This window comes from Triturus cristatus, chromosome 11, assembly GCF_964204655.1.
Source record: "Triturus cristatus chromosome 11, aTriCri1.1, whole genome shotgun sequence".
NCBI lineage: Eukaryota > Metazoa > Chordata > Amphibia > Caudata > Salamandridae > Triturus > Triturus cristatus.
Genome location: NC_140594.1, coordinates 144,453,079 through 144,478,645, shown reverse-complemented (window position 1 = coordinate 144,478,645; position 25,567 = coordinate 144,453,079). Strand labels below are relative to the sequence as shown.

The window sequence follows — 25,567 nt, the reverse complement described above, 5'->3', positions numbered from 1 at the left end:
TTCCAGGGCATCCTCATCAAAGTCATAAGCACTGAAAATCCCCGACAATGCGCAGGGACCCCGAAAAATATATAAAAATTATATCTGAAATCAGATATATACAGCTCTATATATATACATCTAATAATTTTTTCACCAATCAATGCAGCCTCCCCGAAAAAAACACACGAGGATAAGCAATGCTCTGTGACCTTGTCTTTGCAAAATACACAAACAAACCAGGAGGACCAAGAGACACTTGAACTGCCTTTGAATAGCAGAAAAGTAGTCCTGCAAAGAAAAAACAGGCATTGTTCGCCCATAGGCTGCATTTGTAACTTAACAGCATAGAAAATGAAAGCAAATGTAACACATCAAAACTGTCACCGTGCCTTTAAGGCAGCCATGACCCCCAGCTTCCCATCATGCCTCAGGGGTGACATTTAGGTCAGTTGTTCTTTCCGGCTCCTTCAGTCAGGACCCTGGTTACTCAGCTCCACAGATTTTTTGACGTTTTTGTCAGAAAAGATCTCCTTTTTCCTGTAACGTCTGTTATTTCGACATACAACACCGGTTGGAGTAGGAAGTTGCTTTATTCCTAGCAGTTTGGCTTTTTTTTCCACTCAGAGATGCCTTCTCTGTTTGATACTTGCCCTTCCTGTGGCAAAAAGAAGGCTAAAACAGATTCCCATTCTGTTTGTTTTCTCTGCCTTCCTGAGTCTCATTCTCCTGAGACCTGCCAACACTGCCAAAATTTGTCAAGACGCACTCTCAATGAGAGAGAAAGGATTTATCTTTATGGTCTCTCTGAGAAAAAGAAGTCTACTACCTCCAGAGGCAGATCTCCTGTGAGACGCAAGAAGAAAAGTCTGAGGTCGACTTCCAAATGTAAAGTCCCGGTCTGTTCTTCTTCGGCGTCAAAAATGCCTCCAACGATGAAGGAAACGACAACAACAACCCCTCCGTCGGCGGCATCACCGTCGAGAGCATTGGAGCATCGATCGTCGTCAAAATCTTCGAAGCATAGAGGTACGTCGCGTCATACTCCAGCGTCGAATTCTCTGCCACCGTCAACCCGGCGACGGTCGGCGTCGGAGTCGTTCTCCGTTATGTGCCAGTTAATCGCCAAATGTTGAGACATTGTTCTCTGTCATCACTGTTGTTACGCCATTCGACGTGAAGGTGTAGTCCTCCATTGTCGTCAACTAAGCGGCGGTCAACGTCGAGGCCTAACTCGTTTACGACATCGAGAAGGGGTTCGAAGTCGAAGCAGACTCCTCCATTGCAGTCCACGAGACAGCGCTCAACGTCGAGGCCTCAGTCAGCTGCTACGGTGTCCAGAGGAGGTTCGATGTCAAGAAGACGCTGCCCATCACCTTCTCCCTGTACGACGTTGAGGCTCCAAACTCCGTTGGGTAGTCCTCTCCCAAAGTTGAAAACCAGTCTTTGTCGACCGGGCATCGGTCGACGTCGAAACAGAAGATGGCACTGCGATTTCCGACGTCGAGGCAAAGAACTCCATTGGTCGACTCTCAGGTCTTGGTAGCGCATAGCTGCTTGACGTCGAGACACTCTCAGCTGTCGATCTCGACACACCGCTCGCCCTCAGTGAGGCACTGCTCTGCATCGAAGGGCCTCTCTGAGCCTTCTGCCTTCTCCATCAGGTCAGTGGTCCACTTCCCGTAGCCGCTGCAAGAGGCGCAGATCACCTTCTTGGTCTTCCGCCTCTACACATTCTTCAAAGAGGGATTACTCACCCACACTGACAGACAGCCCACCCTCCAGAGTATCACCTGTGGATGACATCAATACCTTTCATGATGTACTGACAAGAGGAGCACAAAAATTTAATATCGAAATGTCCGCTCCTCAGACATCTACGTCAGTCATCTTTGAGACTACACCAGAGGTCAGTGTCGAGGCCTCTACTGCCATTGGTTCCAGGCCGTTTGCAACCAGTCATGGACATTTTTCTTGCCCCAGCAATGCTCAAAATGGCTCCTGCAAGGATCCTAAAGAAATACAGACCATCAGAGCAGGATCCTTTTTCCCTCAGGGCGGATCCCCCACCAGACTCTGTGATTATTGCTGCTGCGAAGAAGACTCCCGCAGTAGCATCTTCCTCAACAGTCCCTTCGGACAAGGAGAGCAGAGCACAGGATTCATGGGGAAGGAAAGGATGTGGCTCTGCAGCTGCATCCTTAAAAGTATCTAGTGCTGCAGCCCTATTGGGACGTTATGATAGGGCATTGTCGGATTCACTAGAGCGCTTCAAGGACAAACTGCCCAAGGAGGACCGTCAGGATTTCGGAGAGATTCTCCAGGAAGGTGCTCTCGTAGCGAACCAAATGATCAGTGCTGCAGCTGATGAAGCATCTCTGGCTGTGCACTCGTACTCGCATGGCATCTGCGCCAGAAGATTCTCCTGGTTGTGTCTTACAGCCTTGAGGCCGGAGGCCCAGCAGTGCATCTTGAACCTTCTGTTTTCAGGGAATTCCCTATTTGGTTCTCATACAGATGAAGAGATGACCAAGATGAAATCGGAACTGGACACTCTTAAGGCTGCGGGTCTGGAAAAGAGGAAGGAATTCAGACACCGGTACTGGCCTTATGATCGCAGGCCTTCCAACAGAGGGTTCAAAGCCCTCAGTTGTCTAAAAGGCAGTATCACCAGTCCAAGACACACTATCAAGCACAGTCGACCCTCCTGGGGTAGAGGTGCACCCCAACAACCCTCTTCCACTACCAAGAACACTAACAAACAATGAGCAATCACTTCCTCTATCGCCTTTACCCACACTGGTGGTGGGATGTATCACCTACCATATACAAGAGTGGTGCAGCATTACAAACAATCAATGGGTGCTGAATATACTGCAAAATAGATATGCTCTACGTTTCCGTTCTCCACCACAATACACCCCTCCGGTAAAAACCAGCGATCACCAACTATCGCTGTTACGCCAAGAGGTGTCCACTTTCTTACAGAAATCAGCCATAGAAGAGGTTGCTTCCTCACGAGGAAAAGGAGTGTACTCCAGATACTTCCAGGTGCAAAAGAAGGGCCAAAAAGCAGGATTCCGGCCTATTCTGAATCTTCATTTCCTCAATAAAGTAATCCGAAATGTAAAATTTTGTATGCTGGTGCTCCATCAAATATATCCCCATCTCCAACAAGGGGACTGGATGTGCTTGATAGATCGTCAGGATGCGTACTACCATGTTCCAATTGCTTCGCGACACTGGAAGTTCCTGCGCTTCATGGTAGGCTCCAAAGCTATACCAAAGGGGATGATGGACGGAGCGTTTGAGCAAATCAAACACTCACCCCCAGTCAACTGATCTGGGTTTAATCCATCATCATTCTTTAGCTCACTCTACCACCCCAGTTCAGACATGGCCATATGCAAATCAGTCTGACCCCGTGACTCATGGGAACAGTCCAGCCCGAACTGCCAAACCATGTCTTCCCTGGACTGGAAACAAGCTTCCTGGGACTGGTTTCGGGTTCATAACCCTCATCAGCCAGGCTATCTTGAATCCAGTGGCAAAGTGAGCAAGGGACCCCCGTCTGGGCATACCCTTCCAACTTAGGGCGAACAAAGCGATACCAAAGGGTAGGCTCCAAGCACTATCAGTACAGAGTCCTGCCGTTCGGCCTAAAGTCAGCACCTCGAGTGTTTACCAAATGCATGGCAGTAGTAGCCGCTCCTCTACGTCGCCAAGGTCTGTTTGTCTATCCGTACCTCGACAAATGGCTCCTAAAGAGCTCAGCTCCTCAGACTGTGAAAGACCACTATCGAATCTGTCTGAATCTGCTACAGCACTTGGACCTTCAGGTAAATATGGAGAAATAAATCCATCAGCCCACTCAAAGAATACATTACCTGGGTGCTACTCTAGACTCCAGCAAAGGAAAAGTGTCTCCTTCGGAGGAGAGACTATTCTCAATCAAGATGAAGTGCTTTCGTCTTCTTCAAGTTCATCACCCTGCAGTTCAGCAAGTTGCATCGCTCCTGGGGCCGATGGCATCTTGCCTTTTCCTAGTCCCCAACGCCAGACTGAGGATGAGACCTCTGCAGCAGGACCTGGAGGACAAATGAGATCAGACGACGGCTCAATGGGACGACCGGATTCTACTTTCCCCTGCTGCAATATCATCCTTCCCATGGTGGACTCATCGGAAAAATCTCCTGGTGGGAGTGCCTTTCCACCAATGTCCTCCGACACAGTCTTTGATCACAGATGCCTCACTTCAGGGTTGGAGAGCACACATGGGCCCTCTGCAAACTCAGGGCCGGTGGTTAAGCTAGGAACAGACATATCACATAAACATGCTGGAGCTACGGGCAGTGCATCTAGCTCTCAAGGCTTTCTACCCTTCCATACAGTCCAAGTCCATACTGGTCCAGACGGACACCACGACCACTATGTAATATTGAAACAAACAGGGAGGGACCCGCTCTCGCCCTCTGTCCCTGGAAGCGCAGGTGATCTGGCATTGGCTCCTGGCCAAGCAGCTTTCAATCACAGCAGTCCATCTGCCAGGGGATCAAAATTCTCAAGCGAACTCCTGAGTCGTCACTTCGACAATCAACAAGACTGTGTTTTGCACGACGAAGTAGTGGTAGACATTTTTCAACAGTGGGGTCAACCAACCATCGATCTCTTTGCGGACGATACAAACATAAAATGCCACACATTCGCGTCAAGGTTTTACAGACTAGGATCGATAGGGAATGCCCCTTTGATCGACTGGTCAGGAACCTTTATTTACACTTTTCCTCCTTTTCCTCTTATCCTGAAGATCATAACCAAGCTCTCACACTCCAAAACGAAGATGATACTAATAGCACCAGACCGGCCACAGCAGTGGTGGTACCCGGACCATCTGCACCTCTCGGAGTGTCCACACAGGAGGCTACCATGTAGATCGGACCTCCTGTCCAAGATGAATGGGAGGATCCATCATCCCAACCTTCCTCCAGTATGGCCACCTAAGTCTTCCTCAGGACTGCATGAACATTTTGAGAGAGTCCAGAAGACCTTCCACAAGACATTCCTATTCTTTTAAATGGAAAATGTTCTATTTTTGGTGTATGCATAATGGTTTTCAACCTACCAAGGGGCAGGAGGAGGTAATTTTGCCTTATCTCCGACATTTAACCAAGTTGGGGCTAAAATCTGCTTCCATAAAGGAACACCTGGCATTATTGCATACAGAAAGTCTCCTACTCAACCTTTTATCTTCCTGCTCCAGGTGGTTAAGGATTTCCTTCAGGGTTTAAAGAAAGTTTTTCCCCCTGTCCAGCCTCCTTCACCTCCCTGGCAGTTGAACCTGGTTCTTTCTATCTTTCTAAGCTTATGGATCCTCCCTTTGAGCCATTTCACAAAGCGACCCTTGAGCACCTTACATGGAAAGCCGCCTTTTTGGTGGCGATCACTTCAGCTCGTAGGGTGAGCAAGGTTCAGGCTCTGTTCCAAGGAACCCTACACGTTTTTTCACCACAACAAAGTAGTTTTAAGACCCCACCCCTCCTTCCTCCTGAAGGTAGTGTCAAACTTTCATGTTAATCAAACCATTTCACTGCCTTCTTTCTTTCCCAATCTCTCTACGCCAGCTGAAAGGTCTCTCCATTCTCTAGACCTCAAAAGAGTTTTTAAATTCTATCTAGATAAGTCTCAGACTAGTAGGAAGTCTGATCAATTATTTTTAAACTATGTTTCTATCAGAACAGGCTTCCCAGCCTCCAAGCGTTCCATCTCCAGATGGATAGTGTCATGCTTCAAGCTGGCTTACCAATTGGCAAATAAACCCCTTTTGGCTTCTTCCAAGGCGCATTCCACTAGGGGAAAGGCACATACAATAGCTTTTCTGCACAATGTACTGATTGCTGAGATCTGCAAAGCAACCACTTGGAAATCGGTACATACTTTTACGAGACACTATTGTCTCGACTCTGATTCCAGAGCAGATACTCAAGTAGGCCAAGCCACCTTGAGGAATTTATTTCAATGCTAAAGTCATTCTGAAGTGATTTTTTGATATTACTCTTATTTTTAGGTAGTCATTTGCACGCAGGAGTAGAGGATGGGCTTGCTATTCGATTCAGTGCTTCAGACTATTGATGAGGGTCCCCTGGAAGTGAAGGATAAGTTACTTACCTGTAATCCTAGTTCTCTTCCAGGGGTAACCTCATCAAAGTCATAAGCAACCCACCCACCTCCCCGGGCAAATGATCCAGAATTATGTCATCTCTTTGTGACCTGACCTCCGGGTCTCCGCAAATAACAACTGACCTAACTGTCACCCCTGAGGTATGATGGGAAGCTGGGGTGTCATGGCTGCCTTAAAGGCACAGTGCCAGTTTTGATGTGTTACATTTGCTTTAATTTTCTATGCTGTTAAGTTTCCAATGCAGCATATGAGCTAACAATGCCTTTTTTTCTTTGCAGGACTACTTTTCTGCTCTTCATTAAAGGCAGTTCAAGTGTCTCTTGTCTTGGTCCTCCTGGTTTGTTTGTGTATGTTGCAAAGACAAGGTCTCAGAGCATTGCTTAGCCTTGTGTGTGTTTTTTTTCTGGGAGGCTGCATTGATTGGTGAAAACATTATATATATATATATATATTCACTGAAAAAACCATAGGTTTCACACATGTTATAGTTAGCGGAAATTTTACTGATAAAAAACCAATGAAATTGCCCCGTTATAGTTAGTGCTGGCAACTATAACTCACGCGACCGCAATCCTCTGCTGATGCTAATACTGTATTTAGACACTTATTTGCCCATGTCTTCTTCCATACATTTTTAGCTATACATATATTACAAATATTTTTTTTTATAAAGACACATATGTCATCAGCAGAAGATTGCGGTCGCGTGAGTTATAGTTGCCAGCACTAACTATAACGGGGCAATTTCATTGGTTTTTTATCAGTAAAATTTCCGCTAACTATAACATGTGTGAAACCTATGGTTTTTTCAGTGAATTTGCAAGGTTTTTTAAATGCTAATTCCTAACTATAACGTGTGTGAAACCTATGGTTTTTTCAGTGAATTTGTACGGTTTTTTAAATGCTAAGTTACTTTACGCCATTCGAGGCGTGCGCGCCCACTTAACGCAGTGCGTTCCGTGCACGGTTTTTATCAACTTTAATAAGCCCTGTACATTTGGTGGCCTTCGGCCACCAAAAGCACAGGGGGTGGGGTCAATGTGGATAGTGTTTTTTTTATTTCGATTTTATAATTTCATGTTGCCAAAATATAGTTTTTTTACTGATGTAATAAGCCCTGTACATTTGGTGGCCTACGGCCACCAAAAGCACAGGGGGTGGGGTAAGTGTGGATAGTGTTTTTTTTATTTCTATTTTTTACCGTACGCTTACGGTAAGCGGACGGTAAGCGTACTCGGCGAAATTGCCAAAAAAAAAATAAAACCGTTTTTGCTCTTGGGGGATGTTTGGGGACTCCCTCAACATGACTATGTGGGAGGGAGTTGTCAAAACAGCCCCGTAACATGTTTTTGGGCATCATGTTTGATAAATAACACTCAGTGCGAGAGACAAAATGGCGGACGCCGCTTCCTGGTTTCGGCCGATTCGAATGTTTACTAAGATCTAAGAGCCAATCAGAATCGCGCTCGCGCACGCCACCGTACGCGTACGGTAAGCGTACGGTAAGCGTACCGTAAGCGGGCTCAGATATATATATTGATTTAAAGGCTATTTTCTCAGAATCTACTGAACAGATTTACACCAAACCTACAAAAGGCACTTCCTTGACATAGGGACTACCTCTCTGCCAAATTTCTAGTAATTCTGTTCAGCCGTTCGGGCTGTAGCTCGTTCTAAAGGTCCTATGGAAAAATGCATGGGAAAAACGCGTTTTGGGACCCCCCTTTTATCTCAGCCCCCGCTTGACGAATCCCCCCGAGACTTTCAGGGTAGGAGCGGAGCGTAGCGCCCCACCTATTTTGAGAAATTCGCGAGGATTCATCGACCGGCGCCAAAGTTATTCAAAATAGAATGTTGCGGATTTCCTATGGAAAAGGGGTCCTAACTATAACTACCTACTGGCGACCGCCAGTAGGTAATATATATATATATATATATATTATATATATATTTTCAGATATAATTGTTATATATTTTCCGGGGTGCCCACGCATGGGTGGGAATATTCACTGCTTATGGCTTTGATGAGGATACCCCTGTAAGAGAACTAGGATTACAGGTAAGTAACTTATTCTTCTCGTCCATCAGCTTTGATCTGTAAATGACAGTTGCCTGCTGGGGCGCTATTCCCAAGTACTTTGGGATTCAGGACCTCAAGTCCTCCCTGGTATCCCTGAATATCTCCAAACTGCCTTCGCCCAGGCTATTCAGGATGGTCGTGACACGGCCAAGTTTACAATTTGTTGTGGCTCGGACACCACTGATTCCATCAGACGACCCATTGGTACCAGTGTTGCCATTTTCCAGCATACTTGGCTGCGGTCCACCGTTTTTGTTGGGTGACGTCGAGTCATCCCTCATGGACATGCCGTTGATGGGACTCGCCTGTTTGGGGACAAGGCAGACTCAACTTTAGAGCAGTTCAAGGACAGCAGGCCATAGAATGCTCCCTGGTCTCTACCACTCTTTTAATGGCTTTGGCAGAGCTACCCATACCACAAGTCAGTCCAAACTGTAAGGCACCCAGCAGAATTGCAGTTGAAACCAAGGTGACCTGACCACCCAGGCACTACCTTCTTTGCTACATCCTCATCTGACAAACTTCTTTACTGTGCCCTTTAGTGGAGCACAACCACCCAGTGGGAGGCAGTAGCCGATGATTCTTGCCAGGTAAGCAGGCCATAACATCAGACAAGTGGGCCCTGAAGATTGCTCAACGAGGACATACCCTACTCTTTATTCTCTTGCTATCGCACCTTTCACCATCCTTCCAGTGACTGACGGAGGACCATCTCTCCATTTTGCGGCAGGAAGAGTAAGCTGTTTGGGCAAAAGAGTCTATTAAGAGGGTGACAATGATAGAAGTGGGATGTGGTTGTTATACCCACTACTTTCTGCGGCCCTAGAAGGTCAGAAGCCTTCGTTCTATTTAAGACTTGCTCCGCCTCAATGCCTTTCCCTGGAAGGTGAAATTCTAAATGCTCACCCTAGCCCAGGTCTTGTCTCCCCTCGACCCTGGAGACTGGATGGTAGTACTTGACCTGCCGGATGCCAAATTCCATATCCTGTCCTGAAGGCCCATCAGCGCTATCTGTGGTTCAGGGTGGAACAGAAGCATTTTTAGTTTGCTGTACTACCCTTTGGTCTCACCAGCGCCCCTCAGGTGTTCACAAAAGTGATGGCAGTCGTAGCAGCACACCTTCAGAGGAAAAGGGTGCCAGTATTCCCTTACCTCGACGACTGGCTGTTGAAGGCAGTCTTACCCCAGGCAGTTAATAGCCACCCCTGTGGCGAACCTCTTGTCATCCTTGGGTTTACTATCAATGTGACGAAGTCACACCTGACTCCTGCTCCCCTTCATCAGAACTATTCTGGACAGGAGGCACAGCACCCTAGAAAAGTCTGGACCGCCCGGGCAGGCTCTTTGAACGTTAGAGCAGATACAGTCAGCTGTTGATGCCTCAGGGAGCGCGAGTGGCACTTATACCCCAATGTGGTGCAATGCCTTTTCCATGAATGGGGAGAAATATGACTGCATCTCTCTTCACCACTGCTGAGAATGCACAATGTCAGCACTTGTGCATGTTGGAGTTTCCAAGGCGTGTCTCACTCGGAGACGCATTCTGACTTGAATAGAACTTTGGACTCCTGTATGCTTTTCCGACGATACCACTCCTGCCCCGACTTCTCAAGAAGATCAGTACCAACCAGGACCAAGTCATTTTTGTGCCTCTGGATTGGGCACTGAGTGTATGATGCTCAAAACTCCTGGGCTTGAGCATCTATCCTCCGATCAGGCTCCCCCTCCAGGAGGATCTGCTATCGCAGCAACAAGGCAGGATTCTGCACCCGGGCCTTTGCAATCTCCACCTTCATGCTTGGAGATTACGCGGTGACGGCTGAACACCTTCAGCCTTCATCTGTAGGTGTTTGATGTTATCTTGGCAGCCAGGTGGAAAACTGTATACACCTGTTGTGGCTATAAATGTGTGCTTTGGTGTGGCACACTCCAGATTGACTCCCTCAAAGCCAAGTTATCTGACATTCTGTTATTTGTTCTGTCTCTTGCCCGGCCAAGCTTTGCTTTGGGCATGGATAAGGATTATCTTTCTGCCCTTTCTTCCTTCTTATAGTTGCCATATTAGCCCTCCTCTTTCAAGGCACCACTTATGATGCGATTTTTGAAAGGGCTACAACATGTGTTTCCCCTTTCTGCCTCTGTAATTAACAAAGCTACTTAACTTTGGTAACGCTCTTTCTGTAAAGACTCTGTCTAGCTGCAGATTCCTCACCGAACCCTACCTTTCCTCCCCATTCTCTGATTGAATTCTATCCAGGAACCTGCCCTCTGATTAAAACCAATTTGCTCTTCAGGCTCTGCGTCTGGGGTCACAGACAGCCTCGAAAGCAATTGACCTCAGCGAGAAGGGGTGGAGCCTATATGGGCTCTGCGTGTAATTTCTGGAGCAGAATGGCATCAGCCCTGTGCGCCGTGGTGCTCCTGAAAACTTTCGATAGCCAGTTGGACGCCAAGGGAAATATTAAAAAGGTGAGGAATCTGTGGCTTGATAGTCTCTACCAGAAAAAGTATTACCGAAGGTAACTAACTTGTTATTTTTGTAGCAGGGTGGGGGTGATATAGGTTGATATTAATACTGTTGTGACAGGGTAGTCATTTTAATTTTATAACCTTATCACTAAACAATGAGTGCTCCTGTATGTGAGGCAGTTACAGTTAACCACAATGATAAAGGGCATAATGTGTTTAATTCCTAGGTGGGGTTCAGAGGGCCTCCCGCCTGATGAGCTATCTGTCCAGAATGGGATACTAACTACCCGTGCCAGCCGCTTCCCTCTGTGTATCGATCCTCAGCAGCAGGCCTTGAACTGGATCAAGAGAAAAGAAGAAAAGAGCAATCTAAAGGTGATGTTTGATGAAGGCTTGATGAAGGTTTAACTGCAGCACTCACTTTTGATGTCTGTTGTTTTCAGATATTTATATTTATCTAAAAAGTACACCAAAACAGGAGCTCCAGTAGCTCAAGTTCCCATTTATTGGCCCTTGTGGAACTTTTTGCAGTCATAGTGAGGATTAAAAGAGCTTTGTTCTGGCTGGCACCAGGGTAAGTCAAATCCTGTGATGGTGTGCAGGGTGTCTAGATTAGAATAGGGTTAGCGCACTTGCTAGAGGAAGCAACCTGTCCCCAGATCCATGCACATTCAAAGTGCAGGTTTATGATTTTTGGTCAAATAGTCCTCCTGTTTGTGCATACTTATTAACTGATGGTCGAAGAATATTGCAAGTTGGGTCTTGTTGCAAAGATGGCTATTGGTGGAGTGAAATCAGTTGTCCGCCTTGACCACTAAAGTCTACATTTCATGCTCTCCTGTCTACGCTTTTTGATTGATAAGATTATAGCTTTTTGCTTAGTTTCTGATGGAAGATGTGTACATGAGAAATGATAGCAGTGGTCAAGGCAGAAAACCTAGAATAAGATGGAAGATGTGTGAACAAACAATGGGAGAGATCGCAGTACTTCAGGCAGGAAACCTAGTGTAAAATGGAAGATCTGTGCATAAACAAATGGAGAGATCGCAGTACTTCATGCAGGAAACCTAGTGTAAAATGGAAGATGTATGCATAAACAATGGGAGAGATCACAGTACTTCATGCAGGAAACCTAGAGTAAAATGGAATATGTGTGCAGGAATAATTGCATTGGTTGCAGTGTTTTGTGCAAATTGCCTAGATTAAGGGGAAACTAGTGTTTGTAATGATGGAAATGATAGCAGTGCTCTTTCCAGCCCACCTTAAAATATGATAGACTCGAGGATGTGTACACAAAAAATGGAAATTAAAGGAGCGCTCAAGCATAATGTTTACTGTATCATGGAGAATGCGTACATAAAAAATAAAAATGATAGTTGTGCCTCATGCAGAACACTTACGGTAAAATGGAAGCAATGAACAGACATAATTGAGATTATAGCACTGCTCAATGCATATTACCTAATGGCATGATGACAATGCTCTATGCAGAGTAACTAGGTTAAAAGTCAAGTTTTATATTAAAATATTGAAAATTATAAGTGCTCTATGTACAAGAAGAAAGGAAATGCGTTTATTAATCTAGGAAGAACACCTACTGTAAGAAGAGACAGGTACAGGAACAATGAAATGCCAACAGTGTGCTATAGAAATAACCTACTGGAAAATGAAACGTGTACTCGAGCTCTGGAAATGACAGCAGTACCCTACGTATAATACCTAGTTTAGGAAGCGAGATATGTATAGGAATAATGGAAATTGAAAAAAGAGAAGTAGTCTTTGATGAACACTTTAGGTCAGGTTAACAGAATTTACTACAATGAGAATTGAAAATAGCACGTTTTTGGTAAGAATTGTCTTGGATAACACCATTAAAATTCTGGAGGAATTTCTGTAAGTCAAATGTTGGGTGCTTGAGGGTGGTATTCTGACCACCTGAACTATAAATAGATTCTAAATCTAGTTCTTCACTGGTATGAAGTAGCAATAGAAGGAACCACAAGTTGGAATTATTGGCCACACTGGCAGGGCTCTCAGAGAGCCTGTCAGTGTGGTGCTGGCTTTCTGCTCCGGTGGTGAATGGAGAGCACAGCTTCAGGTGCGGAGTGGGAGAGAAGACACAGAAAGTGGCTTTTGGTGGGTGGCTAAACACCAGGTAATATTTTTATATATTTGTGCAAGGGAATAGTGTATTGAAGAGATGGTGTTGTGTAGGGTAGCAGAACACGTTGTGTTGACAACACTATCTACGCTCTCAGGTATTTGATGTCACAAAAAAGCCCAAGGTGAACAAGATCCCCATTATTCACTGTTATCCATCTATAATTCTATATTTTATGGGCGATCTAGTCCTTAACAGTCTACTCTGCATTCCATGAGGCTTGATGACGCCACACTAGTGTGATTCATGTTAAAACCCTTTCACTGCTAGTGTTTCCATGTATTCCAATACATTTTTTATGTATATATACCTCCCGAGGGCAGCAAAAAGGCTACGTTTTGGTTCTTGCTCCCACACCCAAGTTTGAGAAATTATTCAAAACAGTGGCAGCCAGCAGAAACATACATTGGAATGTAGATTGCTTTCTAAATGGTTTATTGCAGCAAGGCATGGCAAATGCTTGCCTTTCACAAACCAATGTGGGATACAGCAGATATCAATTCTCATCTTGATAATTTTCATGATATGATTCCTCTATTCCATCACCTGCCTTAAAAGATGTAATTCTACTCCAGTGACAAACAATTCCCAACACCTCATTTACCCACTGGTTCACTTGCAAGAATACTTCAGAGTCGAGCACTCTGCACTTAAATGTCGCAAAGACGTAATTTATAATTTTCAGTGACAAATGTGTTGTAAAGTTTGCCTCAATGTGAATTCCAATTCTTATGGCCATAATTCTCTATCCAGTAAAAAAAGTGCATGATATAACACACATTAATTATATTGAATGCTACAATTTCCGCAATATTTCATAACTATTACTTCCGTGTTCTCATATTGAGCAAGCAGGTACTGCTCTGTCAGAACAACATCTAAGTGTAGTTGTAGGCGAAGCATAAACACATGGATTGACTTATATAAGCCACCTGTTCAGGTGTACTGGAGAAGCTTACAGCAAAGTGGCACATTGTGCAATATGCAAGGTGTACACCTATATGGGGCATTATGAATTAGGAAGTTCTCTATCATCTGTCTGTCTTGAACTAATTGCCAGTGGCATCCAGTAGGCATTTTGATATTTACGTGCCCGAACAAACAGGCCCTAATTTATAAAGGTGGTCACTACCCCACCCCTACATGTTTGTCATCTCCTGGTTCTCACGAAATATAAACCCGAGAGAAGAGGAGATGGACCCTTCTTCTCTAGGGTGCCAAAATTGTGGAAGTCTGTGTCCATGGATACTCAAGTGAGTGCCTGCCTAATATTAAGCAGCAGCTAAAACATGCTCCTTGGAGATTAGCTTACAGAAAGACCAGTGTCTGAAGTCTGATGAGGTATGGTTTACTAGGTAAGTTTAGAAGTTGTCATCCTGAAACTCGGTGGCAGCATTGTCAGAGGACAACAATAATCTGATGCTTGTGGCAGTTTTAAGTGTTTGTGAAGGTGGTAATTTTGTTGTTGAGAAAGTGAGAAGATGAGATTTGAAGATGAGGAAGATGGTCTGTGCAATCTATTCAAGGCCTCTTGCACTTATTAGCCTGCTGAACTGAGTTTCAAGTATGAGGTGGCGTTGGCTTTAGGTAACTCAGAGAATGTAGGCAGGTAGAAACAGCCTTTACCATGCAGTCTTTAAACGACTTACCTTTACAACGAAGTCTTTACCATGCATATACCGCTACCATGCATACCTTTACCACGCATAACGGTAAGTAGATGTAGGTATTGATTTTAGTAGTTTTATAGTATAGTATTATAGTAATATTCATAATCTTAATAGTTTATTATTATTTTTAAATAATTTATATGAATTTAAATTCTAATATATATATATATTTAAATATTCAAATTAATTTCACATTTTCTTGTGACTTTCTCAGGTACAGGGATCCTTCATCTTAGTAGAGGCTCGTTTTAAAAATATAAAACAATGCCTTAATATTGCTTATATTGTAATGTTTTAATTTGCATTACTGAATATTTTCTGTAGTATTTATTGAATACAAATTTCGTGGTAAAAACATTTGTGGTAAAAGCATGCTTGTTAAAGGTATTTCAAATGTTAATGTAATTGCGTGGTTAAGGCTTGCATTTGTAATAATAAGTGTTGTATAGGCATGCGTGATAAAGGCAATCATGGTAATGCCATTACTTTATAGGCTGATATGCATGGTACTTTACTTTCTCTGGATGCAAGGATGTAGTGAGCTACTCAAATGAAAAAACCTACTATTGATAGTTCTTATGCACATATCTAGCTAAGGGCTAAAGGACTGTGGTTTATAGTAATGGAATTCAGGAATTATTCAAGATCATTGTAAGGAATTGGATTATTATTTGGGGTGGGGGACATCTCACCTCAAGGAATAATCAAAACTCTTGTCAGGGGGAACTCTCAAAGTCACTAAATCAACCCCCTGGTAGCTATGGCATGGAGCAGACTTCGAGCAGTGTGTGAAGTATTTTTGCAGTACCAGAACAGTAACAAAGTCAAAAGACTAAGCAATAAAAATCCCAAACCAAATTGGAAAAATAGTGTAAACCTTTATAAACAAAATGGCAAAAATCTAATAAGGGGAACCACAGATATGAATCTTTAAAGTTTTAAATAAAAATAGAGCAAAATAACGCAAATGCCAGTGATGGTCAATGGTGGCAGTAGGCCAGGGCCTAGACATGATTTGAGGCCGATTGTGATGGAGCTCGGGTTGGATACACCAACCACTTTCATCCTGGTCAAAGGTTTTACCTTCTGACTTAGTCATTTAAATTCCAACCAACCACAGGAGTACAATTCTAAGGACCCTGGGACTTAAGGAGAGGCACTTAGAGACCCACATGGTGTCAGGCAGAGGCCAACAGCTTGAGGCAGTCCAGAACCAGTTGCCACTGGTCAGCTGGGTACTTCCAGGAAAAGGTCTCTTGCAGCTTGTTGTCTCCCTGTACCCAAACAGGAGGTAAGACAGCTGACCCTTGCAGTCCACGTCTTTGTCCTGGGTATAAAAGGAAGCCAATCCGGCACTTTAGGGCTACTGTCAGGTCACAGACAGCTGAGCCAGTCCTCTTTTGATCTTCCACATATCCGGAATGTATTCTGTAGAGGGTGCCTGGGGATGCCACATTTATGCTTGGCAACAGCTAGTGGTTGAGGGTGACTCCTAGGCACTCTATAACCAATGGGGTAAAAGTGTCTGGGGCCAACGCTACCCATATCTTCAGTAGTTCTTGTTTGCCTTATGTAAAATGGCACAAAATGCCACGTGTCTGGAAATTTTCAAGATGGCAAAAGTCTTCAGCCACAGTAAACATGAACTCTGAGGCGGGGGGTGTGAGTGGAGAGTGTACCATGGCAATCCTAGTGTTGTCCCACATCTAACACTAAAATCCAGTTTGAAGCAGGTGCTGTACCCACAACAAAACAAGAGACATAAGTCTGGTAGGACAAAAGCAATGTCCTTCATCAACCAAACAGTGACTATGCAAGAATTGTCTCGCCATACTGTTCTCTCCCTTTCAAGGGTGCACCAAGTGATAAATGTGGCTCTACAGACCTGTCAAGCAGGATTTGACAGGGTGATGTCACAGGATGCCCACAGCCACCACTTGGAATATTATGTGGAGAACAGATTAGCCTTCGCTTCCCATTAGGCCAGCGTAATATTTGCTCCTGGGAGGCATTCCACACCTCACTCACACCTATTCAAGGCTGAGGCTGGGAGAGGCTGGAGACCTAATGCAAATTAGCACACAGGGACTGCAGACAGGTTAAAGGTGATTTTTTAAAGTTACTTTTCTTTAATAGTTAATGCAAATCTGACTTCACAATTGAATTGTAATTTGCTAACTATTAAAAATAGTTGTTTATTGTTTTAGCTGCTCTTAATCCTAAGAGACACTATTAGTATTCAATATCGCTTCCTAGCGTTTCTTAATGGACCAGCCTTCCTACAGTAAAAATAGCTTTTTGGGTGCATGCCACTTTAAGGGCAGATTAACTTTACATTTCTACATGACCTGCTTTTAAATACCATGCACCCTGCTATGTGGGTTATCAGGCCTACATAGGAGGTGACTTATTCACATTTAAAAGGTAGGTTCTGATGGATACATCTGCCTGTGGATTCCTCAACTTTTGAATTATCGCAATGTGTGGCATTCCTCGCAAACTTTTTCCTCAGCTCTCCCACTTCGAGAGAACGTCACATTGGAATGGCTTCGCACATGACTCCGTGTGACGTCATCTGACGGGATTTTTTTTTTTTTTACCAGACTCTCCCTTTCTAGGAGATTTCTTCGATACTGTTGCTTTGTAGCCTCTGAAGATGACTCCTCCTAGAAAGCCGGGATTCAAGCCTTGCAGGGAATGCGTGGGCCAAATGTCCATCACTGACCCGCATGAAGATTGTTTGTGGTGTTTGTCTTAAGATCATGATGTCGGGACATGCTCTCCTTGCAAACGGATTAATCCAAAGGCCCTGAATGAGAGGTAGGCCGTGCTACTCATGGCCAAAGCCAAGAGACAGAAGAGGGGTCGCAGGAGGTCTTGAACCCGGTCGAAGTCGCTGAGGCCTCATACTTCGAGATCCTCCAAGAAGCATGAGAAGAAGCAGCACCATGGTTCTCGACACCGCTCTTCAAAGGATGTCCCTGAATCCTAGGCGACGTTGCAGACTTGAAATATCTCCAACAACTTCTCCAGGGGTGTCTACAGCGCCCTCTCTAGCACTGAGGGCTTTTACTCCTCCGAATCCGAGGAAAGTTATCCTCCTCCGGCGCCTAGGTATGCAACTCCACTTCTGATGGATATATCTGCCTGTGGATTCCTCACCTTATGAATATCCCCTGCGCCAGCTATTCAGCGGAAATTTTCCTAGCTCTCCACGCCGACGAGGTCGTCACAATACCATGGCTCCACACGTGGTTCCGCATGACGTCACTGGAGCCATAAGAGGACCACGTCGGCGTGATGACGTCAGTTCCCTTTTTTCCACGCTGTCAACGCTAACGGTTTTTTCTGGGACTCTCCATACTTTTGACTGGATACGTTGTTATTTTGATTGTATCTTTCTTTTGGCATGTCTGCTCCGAAGAAGTCTGGCTTTAGGCCCTGTAAGGAATGCAGGGGTCATATGTCTATTACTGACTCGCATGAAGACTGTCTTTGGTGTTTGTCGTCTGACCACGACGTCGAGGGCTGTTCCTCCTGCAGCAAGATGAACCTGAAGACTTTGAAGGAGAGGGAGGCCAAGCTGTATATGGCCAAGGCAAGAAAAGAAAAAAGGGGTCGAAAAAGGTCAAAGTCCAGGTCATCGACGTCGCATGACTTCAAGAAAAAACATAAGAAGAAGAAGAGACATGCTTCTCGGTGCCGGTCGTCGAAGGCTGTGGTGTCGAGGTCGCCTTCTCCAACTCCTCGACTTCGAGTAAAGGACTTTGTCTCTCCCTCTCCTTCAGTGGCTCCTCAGGCGACTCCGATCCATTCTCCATCATACAAAGGGACTCCAGAGCAGTCATCGACGATGAGATTCTCACTGACTTCAGAGGGTGTGTCGAATCCGGCTGATGCTGAGGTGTTTTCGGCTCCTGCGGCTCTGCATGTGGCTACAGCGGCTCTGACTCCAGAGGTGCCTCGTTTGGATCTAGAACCAGCTCAATATCCACAGTTTCTGGCGCCAGGTTCGGTTCCATCATTTTCTGAATGCAATGTATGGCGTGTTCGCCAGGGCCTCATACCCCTCTGGTGCACCTTCGGGTCCCATGGGTCCTTTGGCATTTAATTTGGGTGCGCCTCACCGGTATCCACTGGCCCCCTTTGTGCCTTTCATGTCAGCGATGCCGTCTTGCCATTTTCCGGCTCCGAGGATTTTGACGCCGTATGGGCAGTCCCTGGCTCCATCCCGTGAAGCTTCTTGGATTCGATTGGCGCCAGTTACTACAGTGGATCCTCCTTCAACGCTGCTCCCGGAGCCATCAACGCCACGTGTGGCGCCGCCGCAACCGAAGATGTGCTCGAGGAGAAAGGCGCAGAGGTTGTTGGAGGAGGAGCAGTACCAGGTGGATGAGAGGGAGGAAGGAGAAGTGTATGACACAGAGGATGTGTTTGAGGACTTGTGTGAGGCAAGTGGACTTGACACTTCTCCAGAGTGGGACTTTGTTTCTCAGAAGGTTTCCCCCTCGAAGGAGGTTGCTCTGTACTATTCTGTGATTAGGAAGGCTGCGTAACTTTTGGATTTGCAGCTCCCTATGGCTGAGTATAAGCCTAATCTTCTTAGGGAGGTGCTTCATTCTCTGTCCTTGTGGTTGAACCACTCTTGCCCTTTAATGATGCACTGACTGAGCCAATACTTGATGTGTGGCGCAACTCTCTTTCTGCTCCTGCGGTTCCAAGGTCAGTGTCCAGAAGATATAGACCTGCTCCTGGGGATCCAGTGTTCCTTTCATCTCACCCCTCTCCTGAGAGGAGAAAGGCGCAGAGGTTGTTGGAGGAGGAGCAGTACCAGGTGGATGAGAGGGAGGAAGGAGAAGTGTATGACACAGAGGATGTGTTTGAGGACTTGTGTGAGGCAAGTGGACTTGACACTTCTCCAGAGTGGGACTTTGTTTCTCAGAAGGTTTCCCCCTCGAAGGAGGTTGCTCTGTACCATTCTGTGATTAGGAAGGCTGCGTAACTTTTGGATTTGCAGCTCCCTATGGCTGAGTATAAGCCTAATCTTCTTAGGGAGGTGCTTCATTCTCTGTCCTCGTGGTTGAACCACTCTTGCCCTTTAATGATGCACTGACTGAGCCAATACTTGATGTGTGGCGCAACTCTCTTTCTGCTCCTGCGGTTCCAAGGTCAGTGTCCAGAAGATATAGACCTGCTCCTGGGGATCCAGTGTTCCTTTCATCTCACCCCTCTCCTGAGAGCTTGGTGGTGCAGGGTTCTTGTTCGAAGCAGTCTACAGGGGTTTTTCCACAAGCTCCGGCCAACAGGGATTCCAAGAAGCTGGAACAGTCTGCAAAGAAGGTCTTTTCTTCAGCTAGCATGGCACTGAAATCTACCAATGCCACTTGTCTCTTGGGTAGATACATTCATGCCCAAATGGACTCTGCCAAACAGCTTATTCCTAAGTTATCTGAGGAAGACAGGGAAAATCTGACTGAGGTGTTGGCGGACTCTCAGGCTGCAGCTCTCCAAGTCATCCAGTCTGGCCTGGACAAGGCGTATTCTGTTGCCAGGGTGATGGGTTCGTCCATTGCAACAAGATGACATACGTGGTTGAGGTCTTCTGGGTTCTCTCCCGATGTGCAGGCTGCTCTTCTTGATCTGCCTTTTGATGGGTCCAGACTTTTAGGAGAGAAGGCAGATTCTGCTTTGCAAAGATTTAAGGACAGTAAGGCCACGGCAATGTCTATGGGTCTGCAATCACAGGCGAGAGGTTATGGCTATAAAAGATACAGAGGCTTCGGGAAGTCTTCCTTTCGAAGTTTCAGACAGCCTCAGCAGCAGCAGCAACAAAACCCCTTGTAAAAGTCCTATAGGGGTAAAGGCAGAGGTCGCCTTCGTGGAGCCGGGCGTCAACCATCCTTCTCCTCCTCCTCTACCTCCCCAGCCCCTCCTGGTAATGTGGGAAAGCAGCCCTAGATCCGCCATCCTGGATCATGTAGGTCCTGTGGGAGGTCGGCTTACCAATTTTCTACAAGATTGGAAATCGATTACTTCGGACCTTTGGGTTCTAGATCTCATAGAAACTGGGTATGCCCTTCCCTTCAGGGAATTCCCTCCTCCTTACCCTCCTTGCCAAGGGTTTTGCACCGATCATCGTTTACTTCTCCTTCAAAAGGAGGTTATTGCCCTGTTACAAGAAGGTGTGATAAAGGTGGTTCCGGAGCAGGAAAGGGGTCAGGGATGCAACTCCCGGTATTTTTCCAAAAAGGATGGCAGATTACGTCCGATCTTGGATCTCAGAATTTTTAATCTATATCTCAAGCAGGAGAGATTCAAGATGCTTACCCTAGCGCAGGTTCTTCAGGCGCTGTAGCAAGAGGACTGGATGGTGTCCATCGACCTACAGGATGCATATTTTCACATCCCAATCCTGAAGTCGCACAGGAAGTATCTCCGATTTACGGTTGGGTCGCAACACTACCAGTTTGCGGTTCTTCCGTTTTGTCTTACTACTGCACGTAAGTGGCTTGAAGCTTGAGTATCTGTTTTGCCAGCTTAAACTACAGTTGCATTTGTACTTGAAGTTCTATTGTGTCGGTGGAACATAAGCCTGTATCTGTACTGGGAAGTCGCCAACCAATTAGTTAGTTTTCCATGGTATGATATCTTCCCGTAACTAATTGTCAGCCTTAACTAGCTGTTTACTACCCTAAGTAATGTACTGATGTATGAGTCAGATAGCTTGTTATGTAAGCACATAAAGGAGATTTCTGATACAGACTTCTAACTGCAGTTTTGTCACCTTTTCAGTACTCCCCAGGCATCATACTGGATCCAGAAAGTTTTTTCATCAGTGCCTCTGCATGCCGGTAGGTTGCGCCTTGAAGCTCCACTGTGATGCAGTTCCACTCTTGAAATGATATGCTGAGCCTATATAGGTGCCACTCCCACATGCTGGCATCAGTTTCTTTCTTTCCACATACCCAGACACAGATCTGAACTACCTCTGGTTCTCAAAAAAATTACAGTGTGCAAGGGAAACGTCACTTCACAAGACAACAGATTTTAAACCCTGTGAGGACTGTCACAAGTAAAGGTTTGCCTGAGATCAAGTCACATCTGTAAAGCCTCTCATGACTGCTTGTCGAGGTCCCCGAAGGCCACAAGGTGAAACTGTCTGTCGGCAAGCACCGGAAGAACCCCTCATTGATTACTGCCCACGTCCAAAGGTTGGTCTCAGTCCCGTTCCTGGGCCAGAAGTCACAAGACTTATTCTCGAGGCTGTTTATCGTTGTGCTCCAAGTATTCAGCTAAATAGAAAAAAAAGCATAACATTTCCAAGTGGGACTCTGACCATTGTTGCCACTCTTGTACTCCTGAGAAGACAAGAGGAGGGAACACTGCTCTTCCAGTAGCCAGTTGACCTCTGAGCCAATCCCACAACTTGTCCAGGCACAACCCGAGTTTCTGGGACCTCTGTGACACCAAGGCAGATCCAAGATTTCCACAAGGCCATGCTCCGAAACTTCAGATCCCTTCCAACTCCCTCTGGCTCTTGCAGGCCCCAAAGAGCCGAGAAGTCCTCCATTTGGGATACTGCTCACAGGTTCACCCTCCGTGCCAGTTGGATTCTCCAAAGCATCAACCATGCCTCCTCTGGCTCCTCTACTGACTTCACCTCTGGCTCTGTGAACCATGCTTGTTCCTGGAGCATCCACGCCGATGCCAACGGTATAGACGGAGGTTGAGGTGCCTATTGTGCTCTCTTACTCAGTCGGCGCTCCTGTGACCTCTAATGTGGCTAGGCTCGGTTTTCTTTGAACCAAAACCTGCACTGCTTGACATCGCACCTCCACAAGGAAGACCCCATACACCTCATTCCTTGTTTGGTACAGATTCAGACAATGAGGATAATGCAGGCGATGAAATTGGCCAATAATACCATGAGGAGAATTGGTATAATGATTTCCAGGAGGCAAGTGACCAAGAAACCTCTCCTGAGTCTGGTCTCCTCACACCCTCTACTGAAGAGATTGCTTTATTTGTGGTGGTCATGTGGAGGGTGGCCACATTTCTCAACCTCAAGTCTCTCACCTCAGAGGTCAAAACCAATTTCTTTCCGAGTTTCTTGAGCTGAGGCAAACCACTATTGTGCTCCTTCTCCCCTAAATGGGGTACTCCATGAAACACTCCTAGGGGCCTCGGGTAAACCTTGTTCTGATGGATACATCTGCCAGTGGATTCCTCACCTTGTGAATATCCCCTGCGCCAGCAACATTCGGAAACTTTTGTAGCAGTCCACGCCGATGAGGTCGAAGACGACGTCACAGAGGCACGGCTCCGCTCGCGACTCCGCTGACGTCACCGGCTCCATAAGAAAACCTCCTCGGCGTGATGACGTCAGTTCCCTTTTTTCCGCGCCGACGACGCCAACGGATTTCGGGAATCGTTACTGGTAGCTTTACCTGTTACTTTGTGTTTATTCCGAAGTTTCTCTGTCTTTCTTCGAGAATGTCGACAAGGAAGTCTGGTTTCAAGCCTTGCCGTGAATGTGGCAAACACATGTCCATCACTGACCCGCATGACGACTGCGTTTGGTGTTTGTCCTCGGACCACGATGTTGAAGGTTGTTCGTGTTGCAGGAAGATGAGCTCGAAGGCTCTTAAAGAAAGAGAGGCAAAGCTTTTTATCGCCCGGATGAAGAAAAAGGAGAAAAGAGGTAGAAGAAGATCCAGGTCGAGGTCGAGGTCGGCTTCCAAGTCGACTTCGGGACATGCTTCAAAGAACAAGAAGCATAAGAAGAAGAGGAGGCATTCGTCTCATCATAAGGCCTCGACGTCGAAGTCAAAATCACCTGCTCGGCGTCGAAGGGAGTCAGTGTCTCCTTCTCCTGTCCCGGCTTCGCCTCCCGTTCCTTCTTCTCCTGTGTCTTCTCCGGCTCCGGCTGAATCTCCGGTGCCGGCGTCCTCTCCGGCGCCGATGCCTTCTCCAGGTCCTGCAAGTCCTCCGGCTCCGTCTCCGACTCCGGCCCAGGATGAGGATAATCAGGCTCCGGGTGAGTCTGTGACGCCGCAAGTTCCACCGTCGGCGCCGGCAGGCCCGAGTCCGGTGTTACCTGACCAGTATCCGGCTTTCCCTAATCCAGGTCAGGACCCCTCGCATTATCTCAATGCGATGTACGGGGTGTTTTCTCGGGCCATGTATACCTCTGGTGCACCTATGGGTCCGATGGGTCCGATGGCTTTTAATCTGGGAGTGCCGCAGGTTTATCCTCAAGCACCATTTATGCCTTTCTTCCCAGCGACGCCGTCTTGGCAGATGCCGGCGCCGAGATCATCGACGCCGCTTCCCTCTTCACCGGCGCCGACTCGACCTCGTTCGACGCCGGCTGCTCCAGCTGATCCGCGTTCGACGCCTCTGCCGGCGCTGTCGGATTCGATCACGGCGCCGCCGACGCCGCAGGTGCGGATCCGTTCCAGAAGGGAGGCGCAGAGAGTGCTGGAGGAGAGGTGCTATCTTATGGATGAGGCTGAAGAGGGGGAATTGGTCGAATCCGATGAGGTGTTTGACGAGTTGAAGGAGGCAAGTGGGTTGGATTTGTCTCCGGAGTGGGAGATCACTCCTCCATCGGATGAACCTTCTAAAGACGCGGCACCTTATCATGCTGTAATCAGAAAGGCTGCAGAGTTGTTGGACCTTCAATTGCCATCTGTTGAATTCAAGTCCAATATCTTGACTGAGGTGTTGCACTCTCCAACTGCGGTGTCAGAGCCTCAGTTGCCTTTTAATGAGGCAATTTTGGAGCCTGTGTTGGATGTGTGGCGCAAGCCTTTTTCGGCTCCTGCGGTGTCCAAGGTGGTTGCAAGGAGGTATAGGGTGGCTCCAGGGGATCCTGAGTTTTTGTCAACACACCCTTCACCTGAAAGTCTGGTCGTTCAGGCGGCTTGTTCTGGACGTTCCAAAGGTGCGTTTCCTCAAGTCCCAGGGGACAGAGAGGCCAAGAAGGTAGACCAATCGGCCAAGAAGGTCTTTTCATCAGCCAGTATGGCATTAAAATCTTCTAATGCGACTTGTTTATTGGGGCGCTATATCCATGCGCTTATGGATTCAGCTAAAAAGTTGGCACCTAAACTGTCAGAGGAAGATAGAGCAGGCTTCAATGAAGTACTATCGGATGCCCAGGCGGCTGCTCGCCAAGTTATTCAGAGTGGCCTGGATACAGCGGACTCAGTTGCCAGGGTCATGGGGTCTTCTGTTGCCACCAGGAGGGGTGCGTGGCTTAAGTCCTCTGAATTCTCTTCGGATGTCCAGTCAACTTTATTGGATTTACCTTTTGATGGGTCTGGTCTGTTCGGGAAGAAGGCTGATGCTGCTCTGGAGCGCTTCAAAGAGAGTAAGGCTACGGCTAGGTCGTTGGGCCTTCAATCCCAGCCGAGAGGTACTTTCAAGAGGTACAGAGGATTTGGAAGGGCGAGTTTTCGTTCTTATAGACCAACCCAGCAGCAGCAGCAGCAAGGCTCCAAAGGATATAGAGGAAGACTTAGAGGTCGCTCACGTGGCCGTCAACTCTCCTCCTCCTCTTCCTCCTCCTCTGCCCCTCCCACCACCGCAAAACAGCCCTAGATTCGACATTCCGGATCATGCTGGTCCTGTGGGGGGCCGGCTTACCCATTTTCTACAAGATTGGGAATCTGTAACTACAGATCTCTGGGTTCTGGATCTTGTAGAAAATGGGTACGCCCTTCCCTTTCGGGAATTCCCTCCAAATTACCCTCCTTGTCAAGGGGCTTGCTCGGAGGACCACCGTCTTCTCCTGCAGGAGGAAGTCCTGAAGTTGTTTCAGAAAGGTGCGATAGAGGTGGTCCCGGAGCAGGAGAGGGGTCAGGGATGCTACTCCCGGTATTTTCTGATCCCGAAAAAGGACGGCAGATTGCGTCCGATATTAGACCTCAGAATCCTGAACTTTTACCTGAAACAGGAAAAGTTCAAGATGCTCACCCTTGCTCAGGTTCTTCAGGCGCTGAATCAGGAGGACTGGATGGTGTCGC

The 25,567-nt window shown here is 46.6% G+C and overlaps 1 protein-coding gene across 1 annotated transcript in view; it reads left to right on the top strand.

The window, feature by feature from the left end:
* DNAH10 (dynein axonemal heavy chain 10) overlaps positions 1–25,567 on the top strand; it is a 1,995,301-nt gene that overhangs the window by 1,716,864 nt on the left and 252,870 nt on the right. The window contains exon 62 of the mRNA XM_085636177.1: positions 10,934–11,081. Within this exon, the coding sequence (XP_085492303.1) occupies positions 10,934–11,081 (148 nt within the window). The remainder of the gene's footprint in view (positions 1–10,933; positions 11,082–25,567) is intronic.